Source organism: Triplophysa dalaica, chromosome 3 (assembly GCF_015846415.1).
Source record: "Triplophysa dalaica isolate WHDGS20190420 chromosome 3, ASM1584641v1, whole genome shotgun sequence".
In the NCBI taxonomy this organism is placed as follows: domain Eukaryota; kingdom Metazoa; phylum Chordata; class Actinopteri; order Cypriniformes; family Nemacheilidae; genus Triplophysa; species Triplophysa dalaica.
Window position 1 is genome coordinate 10,170,861 of NC_079544.1, and position 24,244 is coordinate 10,195,104.

The 24,244-nt window shown below is 38.7% G+C and overlaps 2 protein-coding genes and 1 long non-coding RNA gene across 3 annotated transcripts; 2 read left to right on the top strand and 1 right to left on the bottom strand.

Moving 5' to 3' along the window:
* Positions 1–1,671: 1,671 nt before the first annotated feature.
* afg3l2 (AFG3-like AAA ATPase 2) lies at positions 1,672–7,920 on the top strand. Its single transcript, XM_056742922.1, has 17 exons — positions 1,672–1,882; positions 2,354–2,447; positions 2,530–2,610; positions 2,698–2,813; positions 3,003–3,155; positions 3,252–3,326; positions 3,475–3,599; positions 3,704–3,977; positions 4,060–4,197; positions 4,282–4,435; positions 4,660–4,767; positions 4,913–5,038; positions 5,127–5,237; positions 5,332–5,447; positions 5,553–5,753; positions 6,176–6,370; positions 6,507–7,920. The coding sequence occupies exons 1-17, from the start codon at positions 1,676–1,678 to the stop codon at positions 6,747–6,749; spliced, it is 2,517 nt and encodes an 838-aa protein (XP_056598900.1). The 5' UTR covers positions 1,672–1,675; the 3' UTR covers positions 6,750–7,920.
* Positions 4,058–12,769, bottom strand: LOC130417382 (uncharacterized). The gene is made up of 4 exons (XR_008906172.1): positions 12,631–12,769; positions 5,616–5,720; positions 5,388–5,441; positions 4,058–4,189 (listed from the first exon to the last, which is right to left on the bottom strand). It is a non-coding gene; the product is annotated as an uncharacterized LOC130417382 (long non-coding RNA).
* A 691-nt stretch (positions 12,770–13,460) lies between these two features.
* inhbab (inhibin subunit beta Ab) lies at positions 13,461–21,700 on the top strand. Its single transcript, XM_056742923.1, has 2 exons — positions 13,461–13,917; positions 19,144–21,700. The coding sequence occupies exons 1-2, from the start codon at positions 13,461–13,463 to the stop codon at positions 19,944–19,946; spliced, it is 1,260 nt and encodes a 419-aa protein (XP_056598901.1). The 3' UTR covers positions 19,947–21,700.
* Positions 21,701–24,244: the final 2,544 nt, after the last annotated feature.

Sequence of the window (24,244 nt, forward strand, 5' to 3'; positions counted from 1 at the left end):
TTGTGGGAAACAGAGAGACATTTATGGTTATGTGGGAAGAGGGCATGCATGGTATGCTCACAAAATATTCATTCAACACAGATTCTTTGTATCGTCAACCACTTTCAAATCCTCTGCTATTCGACTATAACTAAAGTCCACTAAATGTTGATGTGTTAACAAGTCTACAGAAACACTTTTGCTTGTCTGCCCTGCTGCAAGTGAGAGAGGGATCTAAAGGTAGAAGATCTACATAATGTGATAATGGTTGTTCAAGTTTTGAGTTACTACACAGTGTTAAGAAGATAATCTGAATCAAAGTAGGGCATGTATGATTTATAATATGGGATCTTCTTTTTGAGGATTTGGTCCCTTAAACGGGACAACCTAACATTTCAACAAGAATGTGAACATTCCTGTTGGGCAGAATGCAAAGCCAAGTCAAAGAATAGAGGAACGTGTTGCTTCATGCAACGGCACACATTTCTGTTTGTGTTTAGCTCCGTCCTTTGCTATGACCCTGCTGTGACCCTTCTGGATAAATACTGGAGCCATGTTTAAGTATGACCACACAGTCTTCACAAATTATAAATTAATTACAAAGAAAAAGGTTAACTCTCTTAAAAAAGATCCCTTTGAGAAATGCTGCAACTAAAACCGCACAATTATTTATAGATTATGTACAGTTATAATAACTATGAGCAAAAATGTTTTTTCTATCAAACTGAAGTTCCCTTTTATTTGATGCCCTAAGAATCGTGTATGGCGCCCCCTAATGATGAACATACGTATGTGTTTACACTAAACACCCACTAACATTTATTTTAACGTATATATTTTGTTATCTTTTTTCCAACACATATCTGCTTGTTGGACCATTTAATAACATACTTATTAAACATAATTTACCAATTTGGACATGTAAATAAACCATATCACGTGTTTTATGGTGTTACAGCAAAACATTTGAAAACAAATGGTTAATGATATTAACCTATTATTATGCTATTATTTTCGAAAGATGCAGCAGTTTGTTTCTAAATATCACGAAAACGAAGGAAAATAAATATTATATTACCATATACACTCACTTTAAGGATTATTAGGAACACCTGTTCAATTTCTCATTAATGCAATTATGGTGGTGGTGTAATGGTGTGGGGGATGTTTTCATGGCACACTTTAGGCCCCTTAGTGCCAATTGGGCATCGTTGAAAAGTCACGGCCTACCTGAGCATTGTTTCTGACCATGTCCATCCCTTTATGACCACCATGTACCCATCCTCTGATGGCTTCATCCAGCAGGATAATGCACCATGTCACAAAGCTCGAATCATTTCAAATTGGTTTCTTGAACATGACAATGTGTTCACTGTACTAAAATGCCCCCCACAGTCACCAGATCTCAACCCAATAGAGCATCTTTGGGATGTGGTGGAACGGGTGTGTGCATCCCACAAATCTCCATCAACTGCAAGATGCTATCCTATCAATATGGGCCAACATTTCTAAAGAATGCTTTCACCACCTTGTTGAATCAATGGCACGTAGAATTAAGACAGTTCTGAAGGCGAAAGGGGGTCAAACACAGTATTAGTATGGTGTTCCTAATAATCCTTTAGTGTATACAGTACGCATACTACACCACAACGGGTTAACAAGTGTGCGCGTCATCCGCAGCGTGCACCGGAAGTACATGGTCCATAATGGAAAGCACTATATTCCAAGTTCATGTTGTGAAAACTTTTCCTCCGGTGTTGTGTTGTTTATATTGTTTGTATTGATTCGCATCACACGCGCACGTGCCACAATGGCACACCGATATCTGCACATGTCGCGAGGCTGCAGGAATCTTCTCCGCACGCTGCTGTCAAATGTCAGATCAACAAACCGTGTGCAATCGGTACATGACTTTACTTCTCTGAAAGCGATCTTATGGTAGACACGCATATTATAACGTATGCCATCCGTTTGTTTGTCTCTGGTGTACAGTTAAAGGTTTGTACGCGGAGATGTAGTTCGTAAATAAATGTCGGCCTGAGTGACATTGGATTGTGTAACGCGGTTAGCTGCTGTTATGTCACTTCTTCAGACTTGCTATATTGTCTGTTCCCAACAAAGACAGCTTTCAGAAAATTATCCTTCCATAGATAAAGACTTAGTATTGCTTGTCTATTGCTTTTACTGTTCTGTGTAGTCTGTGTTGCCTATATGCGTTACTGTATATTTGTATTGCTGTATATATTATATTAGTCTACTATATGTGTTTAAAACGGGACCTCTAATGAGAAATTGTTATAGATTAATGCTATTTTTTTATTTGTTTGTTTGATTTGTTTCTTGTGGATCAGCTGAATGTGTTTATCTTTTGTAGGTCACAGGTGTTGGAGAATTTGCGCTAGAAAAAAGATCTTTACTGTCTGAGGTCTTGGGCACATACAGAAGATTAAGTTCTATACCTCCCAAAGGTGAATAACAAAATCCTCAGATTATCAACGGTGCTGTCATCCATTGAGTCTCATCCTTATTGCGTTTCTGATTGTATTCAAGGGTTTGAAAAATACTTTCCAAATAGTAAGAATGGTGGTCCAAAAGACGGTGAGGCCAAGCCATCCAACGGAGAAGCCAAAGGTAATCTTTCTCATAACCTGTAAGTGAATGAATCACTATGCAGAGCTATGTTTTATGTACAATGCGTGCATGTCTGTTTTAACTCAGAGACCAAACCAAGCAATGCTCAGAAGACCACTGGTGGAGGAGGAAGCGGAGCGGGAGGAGGAGGGAAAAGAGGGGGAAGGAAGGATGAATCCACATGGTTCAGCCGTCTTCAAAAGGTTAAACTCTTTATAGTTGTATAGATTATTATAATTCATTATACAGGTTGGTTAATCAACAATTTAATATTTCAATAATATCTATTTCCTTTACATATATTGCAGTAAAAGTGCACGGGTGTAAAAATCCAACATATACGTTTGTGAATCCTTTGCAAAGTGTTCCTAAACACCCTTATTTTCATGCAGGGTGATGTCCCATGGGATGATAAAGAGTTTCGTATGTATTTCTTGTTTGGCGCGGCCTTCTGGACAGCTGTTACATATTATTTTTTCTTTCGGGATGGTGGAAGAGAGGTTACCTGGAAAGATTTTGTAAATAGTTACCTTGCTAAAGGAGTGGTAGGTATTTACTTTTTATGTCACATCAATTGCATCGATTTACGTGATGTTTATTTGTAGCTACAGTGTGAATATCATACATCATATCTTTTGCAGGTTGACAGGTTGGAGGTCATAAACAAGCGATTTGTCAAAGTCATCTTTACCCCTGGTAAAACTCCAGTTGATGGGGTGAGATTTTGTATTATCTTTTGTATCTTCTGTACAATCATGTTTATTATTATTTTTATGTAGTCTTTAACAATAAAGGCATTGAAAGCAATAATCATATAATCAAACACTTTACCCCGTTTCTTTCTTTCAACTTTCTGTCAAACAGCAATATGTGTGGTTCAACATTGGCAGCGTGGACACATTCGAGCGGAACTTGGAGACTGCTCAGTTAGAGCTGGGTATCGAAGGAGAGAATAGACTTCCAGTGGTCTATTCCACAGAAAGTGATGGGTGAGATAATAAGTTAAATGTGTATCTTGGTTCATGATTTCTTGGGAAAAAAGAACTTTGAACCAGATGTTCAATTTCAAATCTTATTCTTCTGTCGTTCTTAGGTCCTTCCTCCTTAGCATGTTGCCCACGGTACTGATCATTGGGTTCCTGCTCTTCATGTTGAGGAGAGGGCCAGCAGGTGCGGGCCGGCCCGGGAGAGGAATGGGTGGTCTCTTCAGCGTAAGTGAGACCACTGCCAAAGTGCTTAGGGATGAGATCGACGTCAAGTTTAAGGATGTGGCTGGATGTGAGGAGGCAAAGTTGGAGATCATGGAGTTTGTCAACTTTCTTAAGAACCCAAAACAATATCAGGATTTGGGTGCCAAGATTCCAAAGGTATTGCATGACTTTTCCACATTGCTTAAAATTGCATTGTTATGAGAACAGCAGTAATGAATGTTAATTGCTTGCTTCTAAGGGAGCCATCTTGACCGGACCCCCAGGCACAGGAAAGACTTTGCTAGCCAAAGCCACAGCAGGCGAGGCCAACGTCCCCTTTATCACGGTCAATGGTTCAGAATTCTTAGAGATGTTTGTGGGAGTTGGACCTGCCAGAGTAAGTATATTAGTTTGAAAGCTTTTGGTATGATTTTGTTTAATGTATCTTGATCCCTGTATTTAATACATTTTCTTTTTACAGGTTCGGGATCTCTTTGTCTTAGCTCGGAAGAATGCCCCATGCATTCTCTTCATAGATGAGATTGATGCTGTGGGACGAAAGAGAGGTAGAGGCAACTTTGGGGGGCAGAGTGAACAAGAGAACACACTCAACCAGTTACTAGTTGAGATGGATGGTATGTATCTGATAAACAGCGGTTTCCATGATTATATTTGGGTGATGAGTTACCCCATAATATACAAATAATATATATTTTTTTGCTGTCCGTCATAGAAGATGGAGATTAAAGGATGAGAAAATATACATTTTTGGGTTAACAATTTCTTAATAATTCTGCAAAACTGAGGTGTTGTATTATTTTGAATGGCTCCTTATCGTCTAATTTTACTTGTCTTGTAGGATTTAACACCTCTATCAATGTTGTGGTGCTAGCAGGCACCAACAGACCGGACATTCTAGATCCAGCTCTGATGAGGCCAGGTCGCTTTGATAGACAGATATACATTGGTAAATGTTCTTTAAGGTGTTTTTATTCCTTATACAGACACACATGTTGTCCTATGTATTATACTGTTGTATCTAAGAGCGAATTTAAATGCAACCAGAAAGTTTTTAGTGACATACATTTTTATGTACTGTATAATATTTACAGGGCCACCAGATATCAAAGGCAGAGCCTCTATATTTAAAGTACACCTGAGGCCACTAAAGTTGGAAGCAGGGTTGGACAGAGAAGCGCTGGCAAGAAAAATGGCTGCCCTAACACCTGGTTTCTCAGGCATGAAAAGACTTGTTTGTATAAATTACAGTTTGTGTTGTGTTCTGAGGTAGTGATGTGTGCTAAACTTCATTACTTTGTTTGACAGGTGCGGACATTGCTAACGTGTGCAACGAGTCAGCGCTAATCGCAGCCCGCCATCTTTCCGATGCCATTAACCAGAAACACTTTGAGCAGGCCATCGAGCGAGTAATCGGAGGTGGGTGACAGAAGTTTACTTTAGTTTTTAAATGATACATTCACAACATGTGCATTGTGCTTGGTGGAAGTTGAAACGATCTCTGTATGTGTAGGTCTCGAGAAGAAAACACAGGTGCTCCAACCTGAAGAGAAGAAAACAGTGGCTTACCATGAGGCTGGTCATGCTGTAGCTGGCTGGTTTCTTGAGCACGCTGACCCCCTCCTTAAAGTAAAAAAAACATCTTATGCCTCTTTATTTTAATACACAGACTTTTTCTTGATACCTTCTCAACCTCACTATTAACTTGACCGTTAATTGGTTGTTTTATTTCAGGTGTCCATTATTCCACGAGGGAAGGGATTGGGCTATGCACAGTATTTGCCTAAAGAGCAGTACCTGTACACCAAAGAGCAGCTGTTGGACAGGATGTGCATGACGCTGGGTGGGCGTGTCTCAGAAGAGCTCTTTTTTGGCCGCATTACAACCGGGGCACAGGACGACCTGAAGAAGGTTACACAGAGTGCATATGCACAGGTAGATCACATGTTATATCTGAATGAAAATTGGACATGCATAGCATGCAATGCTTTGACTTAAAATTTAAAATAACATTGTGAGTGTTGTCTGTAAATTTGTATTTTGTTCATTTAGGTTTGGTTGTGTTTTCTATCTAATATTATAATATATATATATATTTAAATATTTTAATATTTATTATAAAGTTTTATTTATGGTTTTCAAGTATAAGGGCATCTTAAACAATCTGTCCATTTTAACTAAGTGACAGATACATTCAAGCTAAAATGCTCTTAAACTTTATTTAGTACAGTATTTTATGTCCGTTTAACACTTGACTATTTATTTGGCTAAAAAATGCACAATTATTTTGTTATGACCCTGTGTTGTGACTCACTGACACACTGTATGTAATCTGTCACTGTTCATTTCGTTTACAGATCGTGCAGTTTGGCATGAACGAAAAGGTGGGACAGGTGTCATTTGACCTCCCACGTCAAGGAGAGATGGTTCTGGAGAAGCCCTACAGCGAGGCCACGGCTCGCCTCATCGATACTGAGGTCAGGAACCTGATCAGCATGGCCTATGAGCGCACGACACAGTTGCTCAATGAGAAGAAACCAGAGGTGGAGAAGGTACGGCATGGCTGGAGATTGAGTTCAAGAACATTTTATTAATGCTTTTTGCATTGATTTGTTTCTCTCATCATCACTCTGTGGCATGCCTCAAGGAAACAAGTTTGTCTAGTAACTTCTCTCTCTTCACCACAAGGTGGCACTGCTTCTTCTGGAGAAAGAGGTGCTGGATAAGAACGACATGGTGGAGCTGCTGGGCCGAAGGCCTTTTGCTGAAAAGTCAACTTATGAAGATTTTGTTGAGGGAACAGGGAGCATGGACGAAGATACTTCGCTCCCAGAAGGCCTGAAAGACTGGAACAGGGAGCGGAGCAGTGAGAAGGAGGAGTCTACGGAGGAACAGGTGGCTCGGCAGATCAGTGGTGGTATGCCCTTCTAAGCACCCTCTTTTCATTATGGCCTGAAAGGTCACGGCACTTATTTATGAGATGGGAAGTGCTGTGCGGGATTCCCCCAGTCAGGCGAACACTGATTCAAGTAAGCCTGTTCTGCAGAAGAGCTCTGATTGGACGGCTCCTTCCCAATGGTAAGGATTGGACTTATATTGTAAACACCCTTGTGTTTATTAAATGTAAACAGTTTAAATGCATTCTTTTTGCTGAAGCTTATTGTATTACATTCTTAAAAGTTTTTGAATTGCATAGAAAATCTTTAAAAGGTGAGAAGATTTAACGTGACGTAGAAGTTCTTTTCAAAAAATCATTTAACATCAAGGCGAAAGCTCTGTAAATGTACAAAGAATCACTGTTTTTGTAGTTATTTCAAAATCAATGGCAAGGAGAACATAATTATACATGAATATAGACAATTTATTAAATTATCTTTGTGTTTGACCTGCTATCTATTCCTCTATGACATGACGGTTGTGTTTTTTACTTTCTGTAAATTACAGTTTAAAACTGCAACACATTTAAACCCTTTGGAAGAGGTTTGTTTGCTGTGCTGTTAGCTTACTGGTTGTCTGAAAGACTGCATTGAACTTGATAAATGTTGTAGACAGCACATAAGTCATCCATGTTAAATAACATACCGTCATTTCTCACATTTGCACAACCATGAGCATCATCAGCCCTTGGTTTAGATATTATTTCATGCAGCCTGTTTTGAAACAAAATATTCAGTGTTTTAAGATCAGAACGTCCATTTTTGACATGTTTTCCTCTATCGTTCTTTGCTCTTGCAGCTGCTTAGTTTCTGCTATGTGCATATTACGCAAATCGCATTTCTATTGAATGAAGTCACACAGAAATCCGTTCAATAGTTCATTATGTTGATGATGAGCTAATGAAGGTAGATTCAGTATTTATTTCACAGTACAGATACTTTTATTGTGACATCTGGCAGGCTTTGGAAATACATTCAGAACACGTCAACATAATATGTATTGTCCTTATTTGACTTCATCAAGCTTTGCTTGACATTACAGTACATGTAAATGTGTATTTTGTTCCGTGAAAAGGCTTTAACGTGTGCTGAAAGCTGAATAAATGCACAGATTGTAAACTTAAAAATTGATTCTCTTTAGTTCTTAATAAATATAGTATAGTATGCATGGTTGTATTGTTTAAGAAATAAACTATGTTATGTTGGAGAGAAATACATAAAATTTTGTATTAAATCACAAATTCTTTCGATTTTTAAAAGTGTTATTTTGAGCAAAAATAGATCTAACTCTATTTGGGGACATGTCAGTAACTTCCAATAGTCATATTTAGTCACAACACAAGACACTTAAAGGAACAGTTCACCCAAAAATTATCATCATTTATTCACCCTCAAGTTTTTCCAAACTTGAGGGTACCTGGGGCAACCTGGGGCACCATAGACTTCCATACTAGGGAAAAACTAAGATGGTCATTGGTTCTCCAGAATTAATTTCCCACATTCTTTAAAATATCTTCTTTTGTGTTCAACAGAACAAAGATTTTATACAGTTTAATAACCACTTGTGAGTGAGTCCGTAAATGATTATAGAATTTTCATTTTTGGATGTACTGTCCCTTTAATTGAACAAACTCTATTTAAAGTTATTCATATGTCCCCATAATGTATTTCAACCTTGCAAAATAAGATGAAGACATTTGTTGTTGTTTGGACTACTTTTTAATGGGTGATTGTCCCTTTTAGAACATTCTGTAATATGTCATGGAAGGATGTCATGAGAGCGAGTACATTTAAGAGAATCTTCATTTTTCAGTCAACTATTCCTTTACCCAGAGCTATTATTCCATTCTTAAGCAATTATGAGTAATATTTTTCCCCTCTAGAACTGTTGCAGCATCCCCGTGGGAATCTGGTAAGATGTAAAAAAAAAAGAAAGCACAGTCCAAAAATTGTATTCACACGAGCGTTCGTGATGTCTCTTCGTGATGAGAGTTCAAAAATACACCACAGCCCACTTCAATGGCGTAATGTTTGCTGTAGCACTCAGTTTTAACAGCAGTATGAATCAGCCGCTCGTCCGCCCGCCGGGGAGGATGTCCACATTTATACTAGGCAAACATGAAGAGGCTTCCCTCGCTGTCTCCTCTGATTCAGCACTAACTGAAGTCTTCCCCACACTCTGACATCACCCGCATACATTACCAGCTCGCTTCAGGAAAGTGGGTACCGTTAGACTCAAAGTCATACTGCAAGTTAGTGATGGCTTAAGAAAGTTCAGCTTGTGGATGTCAAAGGAATGTTTGAGTCACTGCGTTACTCCCTGTCCCAGATAGTTCCATTGGGTGTCCTGTGTGTCGTTTTAGGCTAGTGTTATTTTTAACTTATTTTTCACCCATAAACCAACTGAGCATTTAAAGCAGAGGTCATTACATGACTGTGCACGGTGTATATTAAATTTGTATAAACACATGAAAATGTATATATTTAAGAAAAATAAAAAAATGAATATATATATAATTATATGTAATTTTAATTATATAATTTTTTTAAATATAAATAAATACATGTAAATATTTCCTAAATATGTATACATGTATGTGTTTATAAATACAAAATAAATATGCATAGTTTATATATTATTTAAACATGAATAGATTAATCGTGGAACAGCCCTGGGCCAAGTGAACACTTCTGGTATTTTGTTCTCGGTGTTTCCATCCAGGGTCATGCGTAAGCAGTATTATACCCACTGCTTCATGTTACACTTTCATAAGGACTTGTAGAGATTTAAGGAACATTGAGTGTGAGTCATTTTGTAGTTGAAGGAGTCAGGAACGTGTGCGAGAAAGCGATCGCTTCAAGAAAGGCAGAGGGAGCTGGCAGTGAAAGTTGCAAACATGACTTCAGGTGATTCATTGGCGATGATCAGAGTCTGGTGTAGCAGGTAAAACGTTGAGCGTGAGTTTGAGGGATCCCGCCTACCCATGGAAGCGTCACTCGGCAGGCCCTGACTCACAGAGCGGTGTAGTAGTGGGTGTGGACTCTCCTGCCAAAACTCGCACACACCAACTACTTACAGCCTCTGTTACATCATCAGACTCACAGTTACGACACCATATATACCACAACAACCAACAACAAATAAAATACTTTCATTATTCTACAGAGAGACCAAGTCATTTATAACAACTTCCAGAGAATACGTCTTGTTGTTTTATTCTTCGTTGCAGATGTGAAATTTGCCCGCAGATGAACGATAAAAAAAACGATGGTTTTGATTAAAGCATTTATGATCAGATGAGCTTGTTGAAATGACATGTGAGGACAGTAGACGTTTTCTCTAGAAGAAATAAACGTGAAACACGTGAGAATGTGCAGAGATGATGAAGTCTGTCTTACTCATTCCTAGAGTCTCGGCGTGTGTCATCTATAGAGCGAGAGGAGGCGTGGCAGCAGTAGGATGTGTGATGACACCACCTTATGGGCACCTTTCAGAAATAGCAAACTCACGACACACTCTTACACACGGTGCCCAGGCCAATATGTGGCAAAGCTAAGAATAAGCGTTTAAGAGCTGAGAATCATCCATTAGAGTGTTGTGTTCTTTTTGAAGTGTTAACAAGTCCCGGAATAGCTACACTGATGCCAGTGGGCAGATGAAGGGCTGCCCTTATGATGAACCCACATGCACATCAGCAAGAAAGTTTGAGATAGTTTGTCATGGGTGTTGAATATATTTACTTAAGAAGAAAATTATAAGATAGAAAATCTTGATTTGAAGTTTGGAATCAATATGTTTATTAAAAGTACTCAAATCAAATCAAAATGTGTAAAATCTCATTTACAGGCCCCTTAATTCTAGAGAAGAAAATCTGTCATAATTTAATCATCTTCATGTCATTTGAAACCTGTATATGACTCTTTCTTCTGTGATACACATAAGAAGATATTTTGAGAAATGTTACTGTTGTTTCGTGTCTATACAATGCAAGTCAATAGGGGCCACTGTTGATCGGCTTTGTTAAAAAATATCTTCTTTTGTGTTCTCCCGAAGAAAGAAAGTCATACAGGTTTGAAATGACATGAGGGTGAACTAGCCCTTTAAACATTTATGACCTAACATGACTTCACAACCTCACTGTCTTGAAAGCTTTCCTAAAGAGTGGCAGCTGTTTGAGAGAACAACGTTTTTTCCCCATTTCCTTTTTCCTATTAATGCCAGTGAGTTTGAAGTTATGCTTGGTGTTCGGGAGTCCACATCTTGGCTATATAGTGTGAAAGCTTATATATATTTTTTTACAAAGAGTGTATCTAATAGGGTCAGTCTCCAGCACAGGGATTAGTTTAAACCTAGGCCTTAGTTAAATTAGGATATTTAAGTCCTTTTAAAAGAACACACCTTATAAAATCATTACTGGTGAGCATCTCGAGACAAAACGAAAGCAATGAAATGTTTTAAGATATGTCAGTGTGAGTCGTTTTTGATCAAGACACCCTAACATTTGAGTTAGTCTGGGACTAGTCTCCAACCCTGTACAGGAAACTGCCCCATAAGGTTTATTTGAAGGCCCTTAAATGAGGACTATGAAAGAATTCAGTCAATGTCCTAAAGTACACATTATCCCAAATCAAAATGGAAACAAGATATTGCCTGATGCAATCGATGATTAGGCAAGACATGCAAGTTTTACGGTGAGGAAATATAACAGATCACATTTTAAACTGAGAACATGTCTATATAGTATTTTAATGGTTATATTACTATATATAAACCATTAGATTGTCTAATGTTTGTTCAGCCTAGACTTCTACCTGGAGACATACATTGACTACATTCTTGAAAACCGGAGGTTTTGGAAGATGTAGCTGAGCTGTGAACAATGCTTGTTTTTGAGCAAAGTATAAAAGGTGAGATCCAGGTCTCTCAGACACACGCACGGTCCAGACGTGCATCTGTCTAATAGCAGCACACATGGGCTGTGGCCGGCTAAGAGTTCTCATTGGTCTCTGGAGGTCTCGATGTCTGAACTTCACAAACATCTGGAGACACTGGTGCATTCTGTTCTGCACTCATCAACATTCCTGTGTTAGGCGGAATAACCTTCTATGGTTTTGTTTAGCTTCTTCTTTTTTTGTTTAACTTCTTCTTTTTTGTTTAACTTTATTACTCCTTATTTACTACTTGTGTTGAAAGTTTCAAATCATTTTTAATTATAGGAAGTGTTTGGGTTATAACCACAAGAGGGAGTATTGTGTATTACTGCCATTCAGTACTGTGGTGTACGAACTGATGGTTGTTAATATAGATATCATTTTTGAGTTAGAAATAGTTTTAATTTGTTATCCAATTTAGTTAATGTTATGGTGAATGACTTGTAGATCAGATTTTATGGACAGAAATGTAAGAAATTCTTGTCTGTGCAGAACACAAAAGAAGATATTTTGAAGAATGTTGGTAACGGAACGATATTGGACCACTTTGACTTTCATTGTATGGACACAAAACTACGAAGACATTACTCAAATTATATTTTTTCATGTTCCACAGACAAAAGACTCATATATATGTTGATGTGAATAAAAGATGACAGAAAGTTTTTGCGCCGTAGGCATCAATGTTAATTTTACAGCTTGTTTCTAGAAAATCTTACTAAATTGTATTTGTCGTTATATGTTTCACCAAGGCTTCCTGGGAAACGTCATTTCGTTTTACTCTGCCTTGACTTATTGTGTAAAATGTGTTTTGAACAATAGAAATCATCAGCAATTCTCATTTGGTGCTTTCTTTAAAAAATATAAACCAATGAAGCCAATGTCTCACCTGAACAATCTGAATGTTTAAAAACAACATGTTTGATGTACAGGAAGTGACTTACTCTCACATATCCCCAGTGTGTCTTTTCCATTTTTGTACTTTGGGCAAGTACGTCGCTGTGTGTGTCATGCTCACAGATAGCCGTGACAATTGTATTGATCCTTCGACTCTTCCTCCCCATGAGAATATTCCACAGTGTGGTTAACCAGCCCGTACAACAGGTGCTGATGGACTGATGGCTGAAAAGATAAATGATTGAAAGAGAGAGAAAGCGTAAAAGCAACTTGTATTTCTCCTGAGAAATATCGCTACACTGGAGGAGCCACTGAAGAGTAAGTGAGCAAGCGAGAGAGCGAGAGAGCGAGAGAGGGAGGGAGGGAGATAAAAAAGTGACTCAGTAGTGAGAAAGATAGTAATAAAGTGAGAGGGAGGGATGAAGAGGTGGAAGGTATAATTACAGGAGAGGAAGAGAGAGAGAGGACAAACAGAGAGTGCAGGAGAAAGAGTCAGAGAATTGTCTAACCCTGCCCACTTTCCACTAAACCATTCAACTCCGGTACAGTGAGCTCTGCACTGTCAGGTTTCTCCAAAGCTCTGCTGCAGACAACACTGCAGCCCGCAGAAGGACCAGGACCGAGGACCTATAGAAGACCAAACTGCAGGGGCTGTGATATTTGTACACGTACGTACACCAGCAGAGGACCGGCGACAGTTCATCCAGCTCTCTCTTTAACTTTATCAACATGACTGCTCCCTTCAGATAAGGATTATTTTTGGACTGTCCCCTTCGTTTTTCCCTATCGATTTGACAAATAAGCCAAGCATTGACTGCCGAGTGGGTCCGTCTGACTGTCCGCGTGAAGCAGAGGCGTGAGTTCGCCGCCACTCAGGATGTCCTCGTTTACACTCGTGACGGGGGTGCTGCTGCTTTCCGGCTGCTTGTCGGGCGGCTGCTCACCCACGCCCGCCGAAACCGTTCTTCCTGGGGTAGAAGGTCTGGACCAGCAGCAGCAGCATCAGGCAGTTCAGGGTGTGCAGCAGACAGACGATCCTGTGACCCTCTGCCCGTCCTGTGCATTAGCCCAGAGACAGAAAGACTCGGGGGAGCAGACCGGCATGTTGGAGGCGGTCAAGAGGCACATCCTCAGCATGCTGCATCTGAACACCCGGCCAAACATCACGCACCCAGTGCCCCGCGCCGCCCTGCTCAATGCCATCCGGAAACTTCACGTGGGTCGGGTGGGTGAAGATGGGACGGTGGAGATGGAGGATGATGGAATGGGACACGGAGAGCACAGAGAGCTACCCGAGGAACAGCCTTTTGAAATCATCACCTTTGCAGAACCGGGTGAGTTTAATATTTATGAGTCTTTCAGTCCCTGTGTAGAAATGCGGACTGTGTCTGCATTAGAAGTCTGACATAAATAGCCTGTTTGTGGTGCTAGGTAATGAGTTCTCACCTGTTGAGTGAGATGACAGAAGAACTGTTAAAGGCATGTGAACTTAAACTGTTTATTCCTAACAATGCATTTAATTAAACTCAATGAAATAACAGATCACCGCCAAGGTGTAGAAAGAAAATTATTACATTTCTTATTCTTATTTAATGTATGTGTACCAGTGATTTTTAAGCATTACATAAATGCTCATAATGTGTTTTCACATTATGTTTTAGTTAAAAAACGACTCTTTTTAGACACTGTTAAGCTCGAGGCTGTTAACAGTTTCCTTTTTATGATCTGCGTAGAAAAGGCTTGCGGTATATATGATGTACAGTGGATGTCACCTTAAATGGCTCCGCTCAGACTGCCGTTTCTTAGGAGTGCTTTTAAAAAGCACTCAGGTAGGTGTTAGTGGAGGTCTGAGGGAGAGCAACACATGCTCTGCAGCTGTGGAGTATTAACACTCTGACTGCGCGCTGCTGCGCTACTGACATGAGACGAGGAAATGATGCCCCTATTAACAGCTATTGACTGTGGCCACTTCAGCACGTTCGAGTAATGCAAGACTTGAGACTGTGTCAAAATGAATTCAAAACGTTAGACTTTAGAAACACAGATATAAAAACTTTATATAAATAAGAGTGTGGTAAACCAATTATGTTTTGTAGTTTTTTATAGTGGTTAAGAGAAATCATCCTTTTGAATGCTTTCTTGGAGCCACCAGTAATAAACATGACATGCTGGTAGGTTCAATGGGCTAAGTCTTGGATGGGAAGACGGGAAGATCCACAAGTGCATTCCATTTTTAATTGGTTCCTCATGACTTATTTATAACAATGTCACTGATCCACAAATCAGCATAACACTGCTGTAAAAAAAGCATTTATCTGAATGGGGAAAAGTGTGCCGTGGAGGTGGATATATGCGCACCAGTTATTGCACAGCATTATTTTCTTCCGTTCCCAGCTTAAACAGTACAACAGTGTTTCAAAATATATCACGGCCGGACTATGTTTAGAAAGCCATCGGATGTGATGTTGATTGCCAGTCACATGCGATTCTTTTATGCACATATTGACCACAAAAGTCCTGCTTTGTTCCTAAATGGGATGTTTTCTGTGACGTGACGATTGCAGTCAGCGCTGAGCGCAAGAGACAGACAGAAAACATGTGACAGCAGTGTCGCCTACATAAATGTGCCTAATACCCTGATGCTATAAATAGTTATTTTGAATGAACTTAAGATTTAAAAAGGCCCCTCTTTATGAGATAGAAGGGGTGTTAATGATGCACTGGGGGTGTTCTGATCCCATACGAAACCCACAGGCGAGTTATCTGGCCATAATTGCTCCATTCATCAAAATATGGGGCCCGGTAATTACTCTGTTGAGGGTGGAATGGTCGGGGTTTCTTTGAAAGTATCAGAAAGACTGGATGATGGAAAGAAAGACTCATCAAAAGTTCAAAGTGAAGGAAGAACAAAATTAATGACATTCCTGTGCCAGTTCTGGGCTTCTCGGAGATGGAACGATGCTTAATTTACAGCTGTTGGGATGTCATGCTCGCAAACGGTGCTAAACTGAATATGTTTGATGCTATCTGGAGGTACAGGAGAGCACGAGAGAGCTTTTTGCACTTGACAAAGAGGAAGAAATCAGGTCAATCATGGCAGCTCTTGAATCCCATGGGCATTTGATGACGAACTAGGTGTCGCTGTTCTTTTTTGGGTGCTGCCTGTTTGCTCAGCTTCCTGAAACTGCTCAAGACTCAACTGATAAATGACTGCAGGTGCTTTAAAGTTCCTTTAATCTCTCCTTGATTTCCTCCAAGCACACTTGTTCATTTTATTGATTAATTATTCATGTCTCGTTCTGGCACTGGCACGTTCAAGCTATCCGTATAGTTTATTTGCAAGTGTCAGGCCACCACTAGAGGCTCTTAACAGACAGAGGCCCCGGGGCCCTGGCCTTCTTGGCACAACTCGTATTTGTTTTGTCTTCTGACCCCTGTGTCAACCTTGCCTCTTGACAGTTCATACCTAAAGCTTTATTTTTGTGTATTGTAAAAGAGACAAAGGAGTGCAAGACTATATTATAGGTAATCGCCAGGATTCTTGATTATGTGCGTAATGTCTTTTATGCTGCTGGGATCAGATACATTGATATCGATTTACTTCCTGCTACAACAATACAGGAGCACAGTGAAATCTCTGCTTAAGATCTGTTTTTGGTTACTGTTTTTATCGAAGAATAAAGCGATTTACTTTTAGTTTATTCACAAAATAAATGTAGTGAGTTTAAATTAGTTTGTGAACATAAGTAATGGCAACACTGAAACTAAGAATCCAATGCCAAATATGTCTGTTGCTGGACAGATTAAATTTTAGAGAATGGCAGTTTACGCACAAATGTTTTCAATTCAACGTTTTAGCATTTTCTTTTGTTAAGCCTGATATTATGGCAGAGACAGATATTTGCAAACCTTCAACAGATAAAACAAATACAAAATGGTGACAATATGATAAGCATGGATAAATAGGCAGATTAACTCATGTGTTGAGAAACATAGACCCATGGATTTACATGACCTTTTAAAACTAAAGTACAGTATCGTAAGTGTCCACCTTACAGAAAGGACACGTGGCATTTAATCCTACAAGAAAGACCACAGTCAGCTACAGTAAACTACACAACAGTGGCAGAAGAGTAGTTTCCCTTTAATATGGAAAGAAAGCCTGACTCTTTCTACACACTGCAGGTCGTGTTTGATTTATGAGGTGTTCTGATAAGAGACGGGTCAGATAATGATACCAGAGAGCGACTGTATGCAACTTCATTCAGTTTATCACATAAAAAAATTGTTGTACAAATAAATAAATGTACAGCTATTACTGTTTTTTGCTTAAAATTTAATATGAACTTGTTTTCTTTGCAGTATTTGAGGTCTGAAAAAATACATCAATTTGACCGATTTCTCTAGTTTTCATTTTCAAATAGAAACTATATTTTTATTTGACATTTGGGAGAAACACTGTTAATAGCGCACAGAATAAAATTACAATAATCGTTTAACCTAAACACGTATCTATAATCTTTCCGAAAAACTGAAAGGGGTGTGTGATCATATATAGCCTACTTTGTGTTGAGTTTTTGCTCAGTTGACTAAAGGGCCCATTCCACAGAAATATATGTGGAAACAAAACCTCGTAAATTAATCGGTTGTATGAGAATGTAACAGAAACTTCAATTCAGATTAGTGTGGTGTCACTCCATTTCTCACTAAACTGTATGACAACTTGATCCACAGTGTAAGGCAATATTGCCTTAAAAACTTTTTTTTAACTTTAAAGTGAAGTGTGTCGACAGTCCCACCGTCTACCATTGCTTAGCAAACAGATAGTCTCCTCCCAGCTCTTACCATTGGTTAAGCCAGTGTTGCTGTGTCGGGCTGTTCAGAATGCTCCAACAAACACAGAAATGTTTTGAAAGTGCCAGACAGCCACAGTGTTTACATTTTTGGGGAAGTCGGCCTACGAATGGCTTACATATGCTTGTCTCTGCATATTAAGCTAAGAAACGATGAAGTATTTTAACATCCAAAATCACTTAACTTTTAAAAGCAGTTCTTCTGTTGTGTGTAAGAGATTGGATAAATTTGAACAATTATTAAACAGTAGTCTGAATGGACATATAAAGGAAAGACAATCAAAGACACACTTGAATGAGACTGCACTGACCCTTCTTATGTTTCATCATGAGCTATTATATAGTGTCATGTGAGATGACTGAATAAAAGCAAACCTGCAGTTCTCTGAGATACAGTATCTCAATTCCACATTCAAGACCATAAAAGAGTGTGTGTTTTTTTAAAAAGGGGGTGTTTTCATGGCTACGCTGGCTATCACTTATATCAGATAACACAGGATTTATTTAATGTGGACATGTTGACTAAAGTGTTGAATTAATAGCAGTTTTTGTTGAAGAGGGCTTGGCAGAGTAATTTAAGAGAGTGGATATTTTTGATGTGTAAATCAGCCATGGTTACTGATGCTGAGCTGGCTTATAGCAGACAGTCATGTGCAAGTTATGGGGAAGGCCCTTGTCATAACATAACAGGCTTTATGTACACAAACGGAGTGCCAGGATTTTAGAAGCAGGAAATGTTTTTATGGACTGAGGCTAGGTGTTGACGAAAGACTGCAGATGGTGGAGCTTGACTGCAAAAAGTACATATCTTCTCTCACAGAAAGAGAGAGCGGCTGAAAAAGAGAGATGTTAGTGCATCTAGTCTTATTACTGATTCTTTTGAACTTTCTCATTTGTTTGGATTGGCTCCAACAAAGCATAACAATGTTTTGCTCTTTTTGCCATGAATCAATTGATAGAAATCTAACAAGGGAATTGAGTGTACGGTAAGTTTATGCCATTAGTAAGAGATGCCGATAAGGCTGTCTAGTTTTGGGTGATATTGTTACTTTGGATTATAAATTAGAGAATGATATAAAGTTAACCCAAAAATTTGAATTCACTCCAAATCTGTATGACTTTCTTTTACAGAGAACACAAAATATATTTTGAACAATGTTGAACGAAAAAACATTGGCCCCAATTTACTTGGACATTTCTCAAAATATCTTCAAGGGCTGTCACGATATCACAGTTTAATTACAAGATTATCATGGCCAAAGGATTTCGCAATAACGACATTGTGATATCTATCGAAACATTTTTTATAGATAACTAATATATAGATAAATAATGATGTTAGTCAAATTCATCCTCAGTTTTTTTATGCTAAATTTGTGCTGAATAGTTCGATAAATAATTACGATAGGCTTATGTGAATTATCACTGTATGGATAATCACAGTCTTTTGTGTTCCACAGAAAAAAAAGGGTTTGAACAACATAAGAGTTAATAAATGATGACAACGTTTTTAGTTTTGGGTGAACTATCCCTCTAAGTTGTGCCTTAATGTAAAGCACCAAAATGAAAATATTTAGTTTTGCAAATCCTTTCTTCTTCCTTTATGTATTTGTCAGTATAAGAACTTCAGCCCTTCTTACATTTAATCTGCATTACTCAACTAAATGCGATTCCACTGTGACCCATTTCTTCATGTCTTTTCCACAGGTGACGCCCCTGACGTCGTGAAGTTTGAAGTCTCCAAGGAGAGTGGCACTGTATCCATGGTGGAGCAGGCCAATGTTTGGCTGTTTCTTAAGGTCGCCAAGGGCAACCAAAGAAAGGGAAAGGTGTCCATCCAGCTACTAAACCATGAAAAAGCGAATCAAAGCTTAACCACAGGACCCCAGGAAGTAGTGGTTTCTGAGAAGGCGGTGGACACGCGACGCAGCGGCTGGCACACGTTTCCCGTGCCCAGCACGGTTCAGGCCCTGCTGGACGGGGACAGCAGTTTGCTCAGCCTACATGTTTACTGTCCCATGTGCGGTGAAGCCGGTGCCACACCCATCCTGGTTCCCGCAGAGGGGAGCAAGACCAAGGAGAGAGACCAATCGCACCGACCCTTCCTAATGGTCGTTCTCAAACCAGCCGAAGAACACCAGCACCGCCGGAGCAAGCGCGGCCTAGAGTGTGACGGCAAAATCCGCATCTGCTGTAAACGGCAGTTCTACGTCAATTTCAAGGACATCGGGTGGAACGACTGGATCATCGCCCCATCCGGATATCATGCTAACTACTGCGAGGGCAACTGTCCCAGCCATGTGGCCAGCGTCACAGGCTCAGCCCTCTCTTTTCATTCCACCGTGATAAATCACTATCGAATGCACGGCTACAGCCCCTTTAACAACATCAAGTCCTGCTGCGTGCCAACACGCCTCCGGGCCATGTCCATGCTCTACCACAATGAAGAGCAGATGATCGTTAAAAAAGACATCGAGAACATGATAGTGGAGGAGTGTGGCTGCTCATAAGACTCCTAACAAACAGTTATGGATGTAAATCGTAAATGTTGCAAAGCACATATCGGACGATTGGCATGATGTGTTCACCCCGCAAACATTCAAAGTGGTAACTGCGAACACGGGCAAGGTAATTGTTAATAGACCGTTCCAATAGGACTGGTTATTGGAGTGGTCTTTGTGGCACTTTCATATACGAAATGAAGGAGGATAATATATTTTTTTTAATGAAGGGACGCACGGACTGAGGGAACGGGTGCATGGGGTAAAAGTGTCAGCCCTGATTCTCTGCACTGCAATAAAGAGACAGTAATGCTGAAGTGTGGAATTATATATTCTGAGAACGAGAACCATGCAACTCTATGCAATGTTAAGTATTATTACTGGATGTCCTTTTTTTATTTGTCTTAGCTTTTGGTTTCATGCCGTTTTTATTGAAAACCCGTTTCTCACAATAAGAGTCATATTTTAGTACGTTGAAGAAGTAGTTGTGTTTGTTTCATTTCGTTTTTGAGAAATACTTGAACAAAACCTAGTTTGACCAGCTGCTGGAGCCAAACTACATTATTATTATTATACATTCTGAATGTTTATTAAAAGTAATATGAATTTGCACTAAGCTTACATTTTAACTTTGTTAAAGGGATAATTCACCCCAAAATGAACATCTACTTGTTCCTTTACTCCCTATTTCACCCATTTCTGAACTAGACTGTGTTTGGTTTGGTTTTTCTGCTTACAATGCAAGTGAATCGCATTTCCCTCTTCTCAAGCTTCAAAAGGATGCAAAAAATTCTATACATTTCTATGCAACTCGTGCCATATGTAGACACGTAAATGTGTGCAGGGCAAAACAATGGCAGGTTTCCTGCATTCAACTGCACGGGTCAAAACACTAAAAAAATTATGGATTTTAGTTTTCAACAAACCTGTTCATATGCCTTGAAGGTATTTGGAATATACAGGATGAGTCACATGGAGTTTTTTTATTAAGCTTTTGGATCGTTTTGGAGCTTTCTATGAGGCAGTCACAATTGTAAAAGCTAAACTAAAACTATATCTGTTTTGGTTCTGAACAAGGAAAACCATAGGGTGGTTTAAATAAAACAAATAAGGGTGAGTAAATAATAACTAAATGTTCATTTTTGCGTGAACTATTCATTTGAGCCCCAGAGCTGGAAGGGCTGCATTCCAGTTGCCATATGAGAGTGTAGAACTATATGCATTTGGAAAATAATAATAGCAAACCAAAGACCATACACACCCCATTCTCAGAGCAAATCGCTGCAATGCGCGGCTCAGTAAATTTATTGAAATTAGCGACAACAGTGTATGGCCAACATAATATACTATTAACACGATATAGCACATAAGATATTTTTTTGTTTGTTTGTCTGTTTGTTTTTCCTGAAACAGCCACGATGTTAACATGAAACTTTTTGCTCTGTGTTTCAACAGTGTTTGTCTCTACCAATGTATAACAAAGATCTTTGAATCTGTACTGAAACTCAGCCTTCAAGCGTTATTCTGGACATAAAAAAGAAAAATCTTCTGGCAGTGGTGATTGGCTTTGTCCGGGACAAAGTTTAAGACACTAAAGGAAGACTTTGGATTTTAAAAAAAAGTCTGTTTTGTGTAGAGTTATACAACATATGGTGATATGTTGTTATGTTGTACAAATCAAAATATGTGCTTGTTATGTTTTATATCTAATTTATTTTGCAGCATAATCTTTGCTTCACTATTAAAGCTAAAATGTACAACTACAGCATTTGGTTTTAGTGTGAACCACAATTATACCATAAATTTCAATCAAACTTGGTATTACATTTCATTAAAACTAGTTTCAGTGTAGTTTATGAATTGATTGACTAGTCAGTAAAGGCACAGATGCTATGCAAACTACTGAAAACTTCATAAGCAGAGTTGGGTCTCTGAAAAAGCAGTTACTCTGAAAAAGTTATTAATTTCTTGTTACTTATAACATCCAATAGTGTAATTAGATTAGTGTACAAATTACTCTCTCCAAAAAGTATTTAATTACATCTTACTAATTTCTTTCTATATCCTTTATTAACATTGATAAGAATTGATACAAGGATAGACACGAAACAGCTTATTTAATTCATTAAAATAAATAATAAATAAATAACTGTATAAATTATTCTTATTAACTGACCAAAATATACAAATGTGAGAAGGATACATTAAAGCATATATTTAAAGTTAGACATATAATTTTGAGATTTCTACTGTCTTAAAGAGAGACCTGGCAATTCTCAAATATCCTCAGATGTACATATTTGGGAAAGTTCTAGAAAAACTGATATTGTGCCAATGTGGATTTGTCCTAATGTCTAAGCTATTACTCCTTATTTCTAAATATGTGGTTACAACCCTGCAAACTATTAATCATTATTATTAGTATCAGCTCTAACCTCAGTGCAATTTGTTTTTTAAATATGATATATTAAATGATATGAAATTATAATGAATCCATTCTATTAAAATATGAAAAAGTTGTTTAAAATGTTTGATAATGTTTTTTTATTATACATAGTTAAATTTGTCACATAATGTGATCGAAAATCTGCAGTTTTACCTGTTAAGTATTTGAGTAGCAGGTCATGAACACTTTGCTACGCACAGGCCAAAACAAACACACGCAAGCGACTTTCAAATGAACAAATCTGATCAATTCCGCCACTGTGGTATTGAAGATTTCTTTGAAACATTGGTATTGTGACTGTATCATTTAAGCAAATGATACAGTTTGCTGCGAAACAGCATCATTTGCTGCAAATGAGAACAGCAAATAGTTTGAATCCAAAATTTAAAAAAAAGTACATTAAAAGATACAGAAACTACCCAATCACAGCTCGCAGCATTAATAAGACTTTTCCATTTGTCAAACTGGCAATGTATGTATTGACATGTGCTTTTCTATTTAACATAGTCAAAGCATAAAAGTTCTTCAATCCGAAATCTACGCACTTACAGAGGGATCATGTCAGCACCCTGGCTTGCAGTGTCAGGGCAAGAGATGTGACCCAGGGGTAGAAAGGTAATTACGACTATCATCACTCAGCAAATAAAACCCCCACAGGTCCTGTGAAAAAGAGCCTCTCTCAGAGGAGAACATAATCTCTTCCCCATAAACCCTTCGTGCCATTTAGAGAACAGCTATAGAACATCACTGCCTCAGCTCATTCATTACTAATCATGATTTGAAATAAATCTCTCGGCATTATGCGCTTGTTATGCAAGAAATGTTCAAAGATCATATGCAAATCAACCCACATCAAATTACTTTTCATATCTTATAGATGCCTTCTTTAAAATGACTGGGACTGTGTTATATGACTTCAGTCTCTGAAAAAACTCCATGAGAAATTTAAACATATTTAAGGTCAACTCTCTTTGGTGTTTATGTTGAATTTTAGTTTTATGTCAATACACAGAAACAATCAATGCTTTGCAACTATTGCATGTGCAATGCAGGACATGTGTCGTGCAAACCCGCAATCTTTCTACCGTGATAACAAGCACTGTGTTTGTTGTGTCTTATAAATCCTCCAATAAATTTTACCAGAGACAAGAGCCAACCCAAAACCAACAGTTGAGGTCATGTAGTTTACGCCAAGTGAACTCAAATGCGGCACCAGTATTGAATGTAATTTTGCATAGGAACAAACTCATTGATAGTGTGACATTGACTATTGTCAGTCAACCTTGCGTGGTATAAACAACACATGCATTCCTGCCCTTCAAGGACATTAGCTTGGAGAGTTTAAGATACCTCCAACAAATGAATAAACCCAGAGGGGAGGAAGGCTGGAGGTGGAGTACTTGTGTGGGAGTGACACATTATCAATCCTCCCAGAATAAATGCGTTGGGAAGGGTGTTTGTATACGTTATAAGGGCTTAAGTATTTATTTAACACCTCATCTGTCAAAATGACGACAGGAGCTGTGCTCGACATGCATTGGACTCTGTGTATACCATCTCTCTGACAGGCTGACACAGTTTAGCCCCATGAATGGCACACGGTGGCCTTGAATCAGGCCAGCGCCCCCTTATTTACAGACTCCAATGGTGAATGACTGGCTTAAGTTAAAGTCAATATTGATCTGCGCCCTGTTCAAGAGTTGTGAAAAATAGTATCCTCTGTTCAAAGATTATGCACGCATATATACATTGTAGTCACAAAACAATTTCAAAACTGATGAAATTCCAAAAGCTTGTCACTTTATCTCCAACACAGGCCAATGTAAGAATAAATGGTCAAAATTCTTTCAACAGCTATGAA

Bases quoted from the DNA above. Each gene is read 5' to 3' on its own strand.
- afg3l2 (XM_056742922.1), top strand. From the start codon at position 1,676: ATGGTCCATAATGGAAAGCACTATATTCCAAGTTCATGTTGTGAAAAC. The intron at 4,768-4,912 runs GTAAATGTTCTT...TAATATTTACAG, and splicing joins TGATAGACAGATATACATTG to GGCCACCAGATATCAAAGGC. The intron at 5,039-5,126 runs GCATGAAAAGAC...TTTGTTTGACAG, and splicing joins CCTAACACCTGGTTTCTCAG to GTGCGGACATTGCTAACGTG.
- inhbab (XM_056742923.1), top strand. From the start codon at position 13,461: ATGTCCTCGTTTACACTCGTGACGGGGGTGCTGCTGCTTTCCGGCTGC. The intron at 13,918-19,143 runs GTGAGTTTAATA...TCTTTTCCACAG, and splicing joins CATCACCTTTGCAGAACCGG to GTGACGCCCCTGACGTCGTG.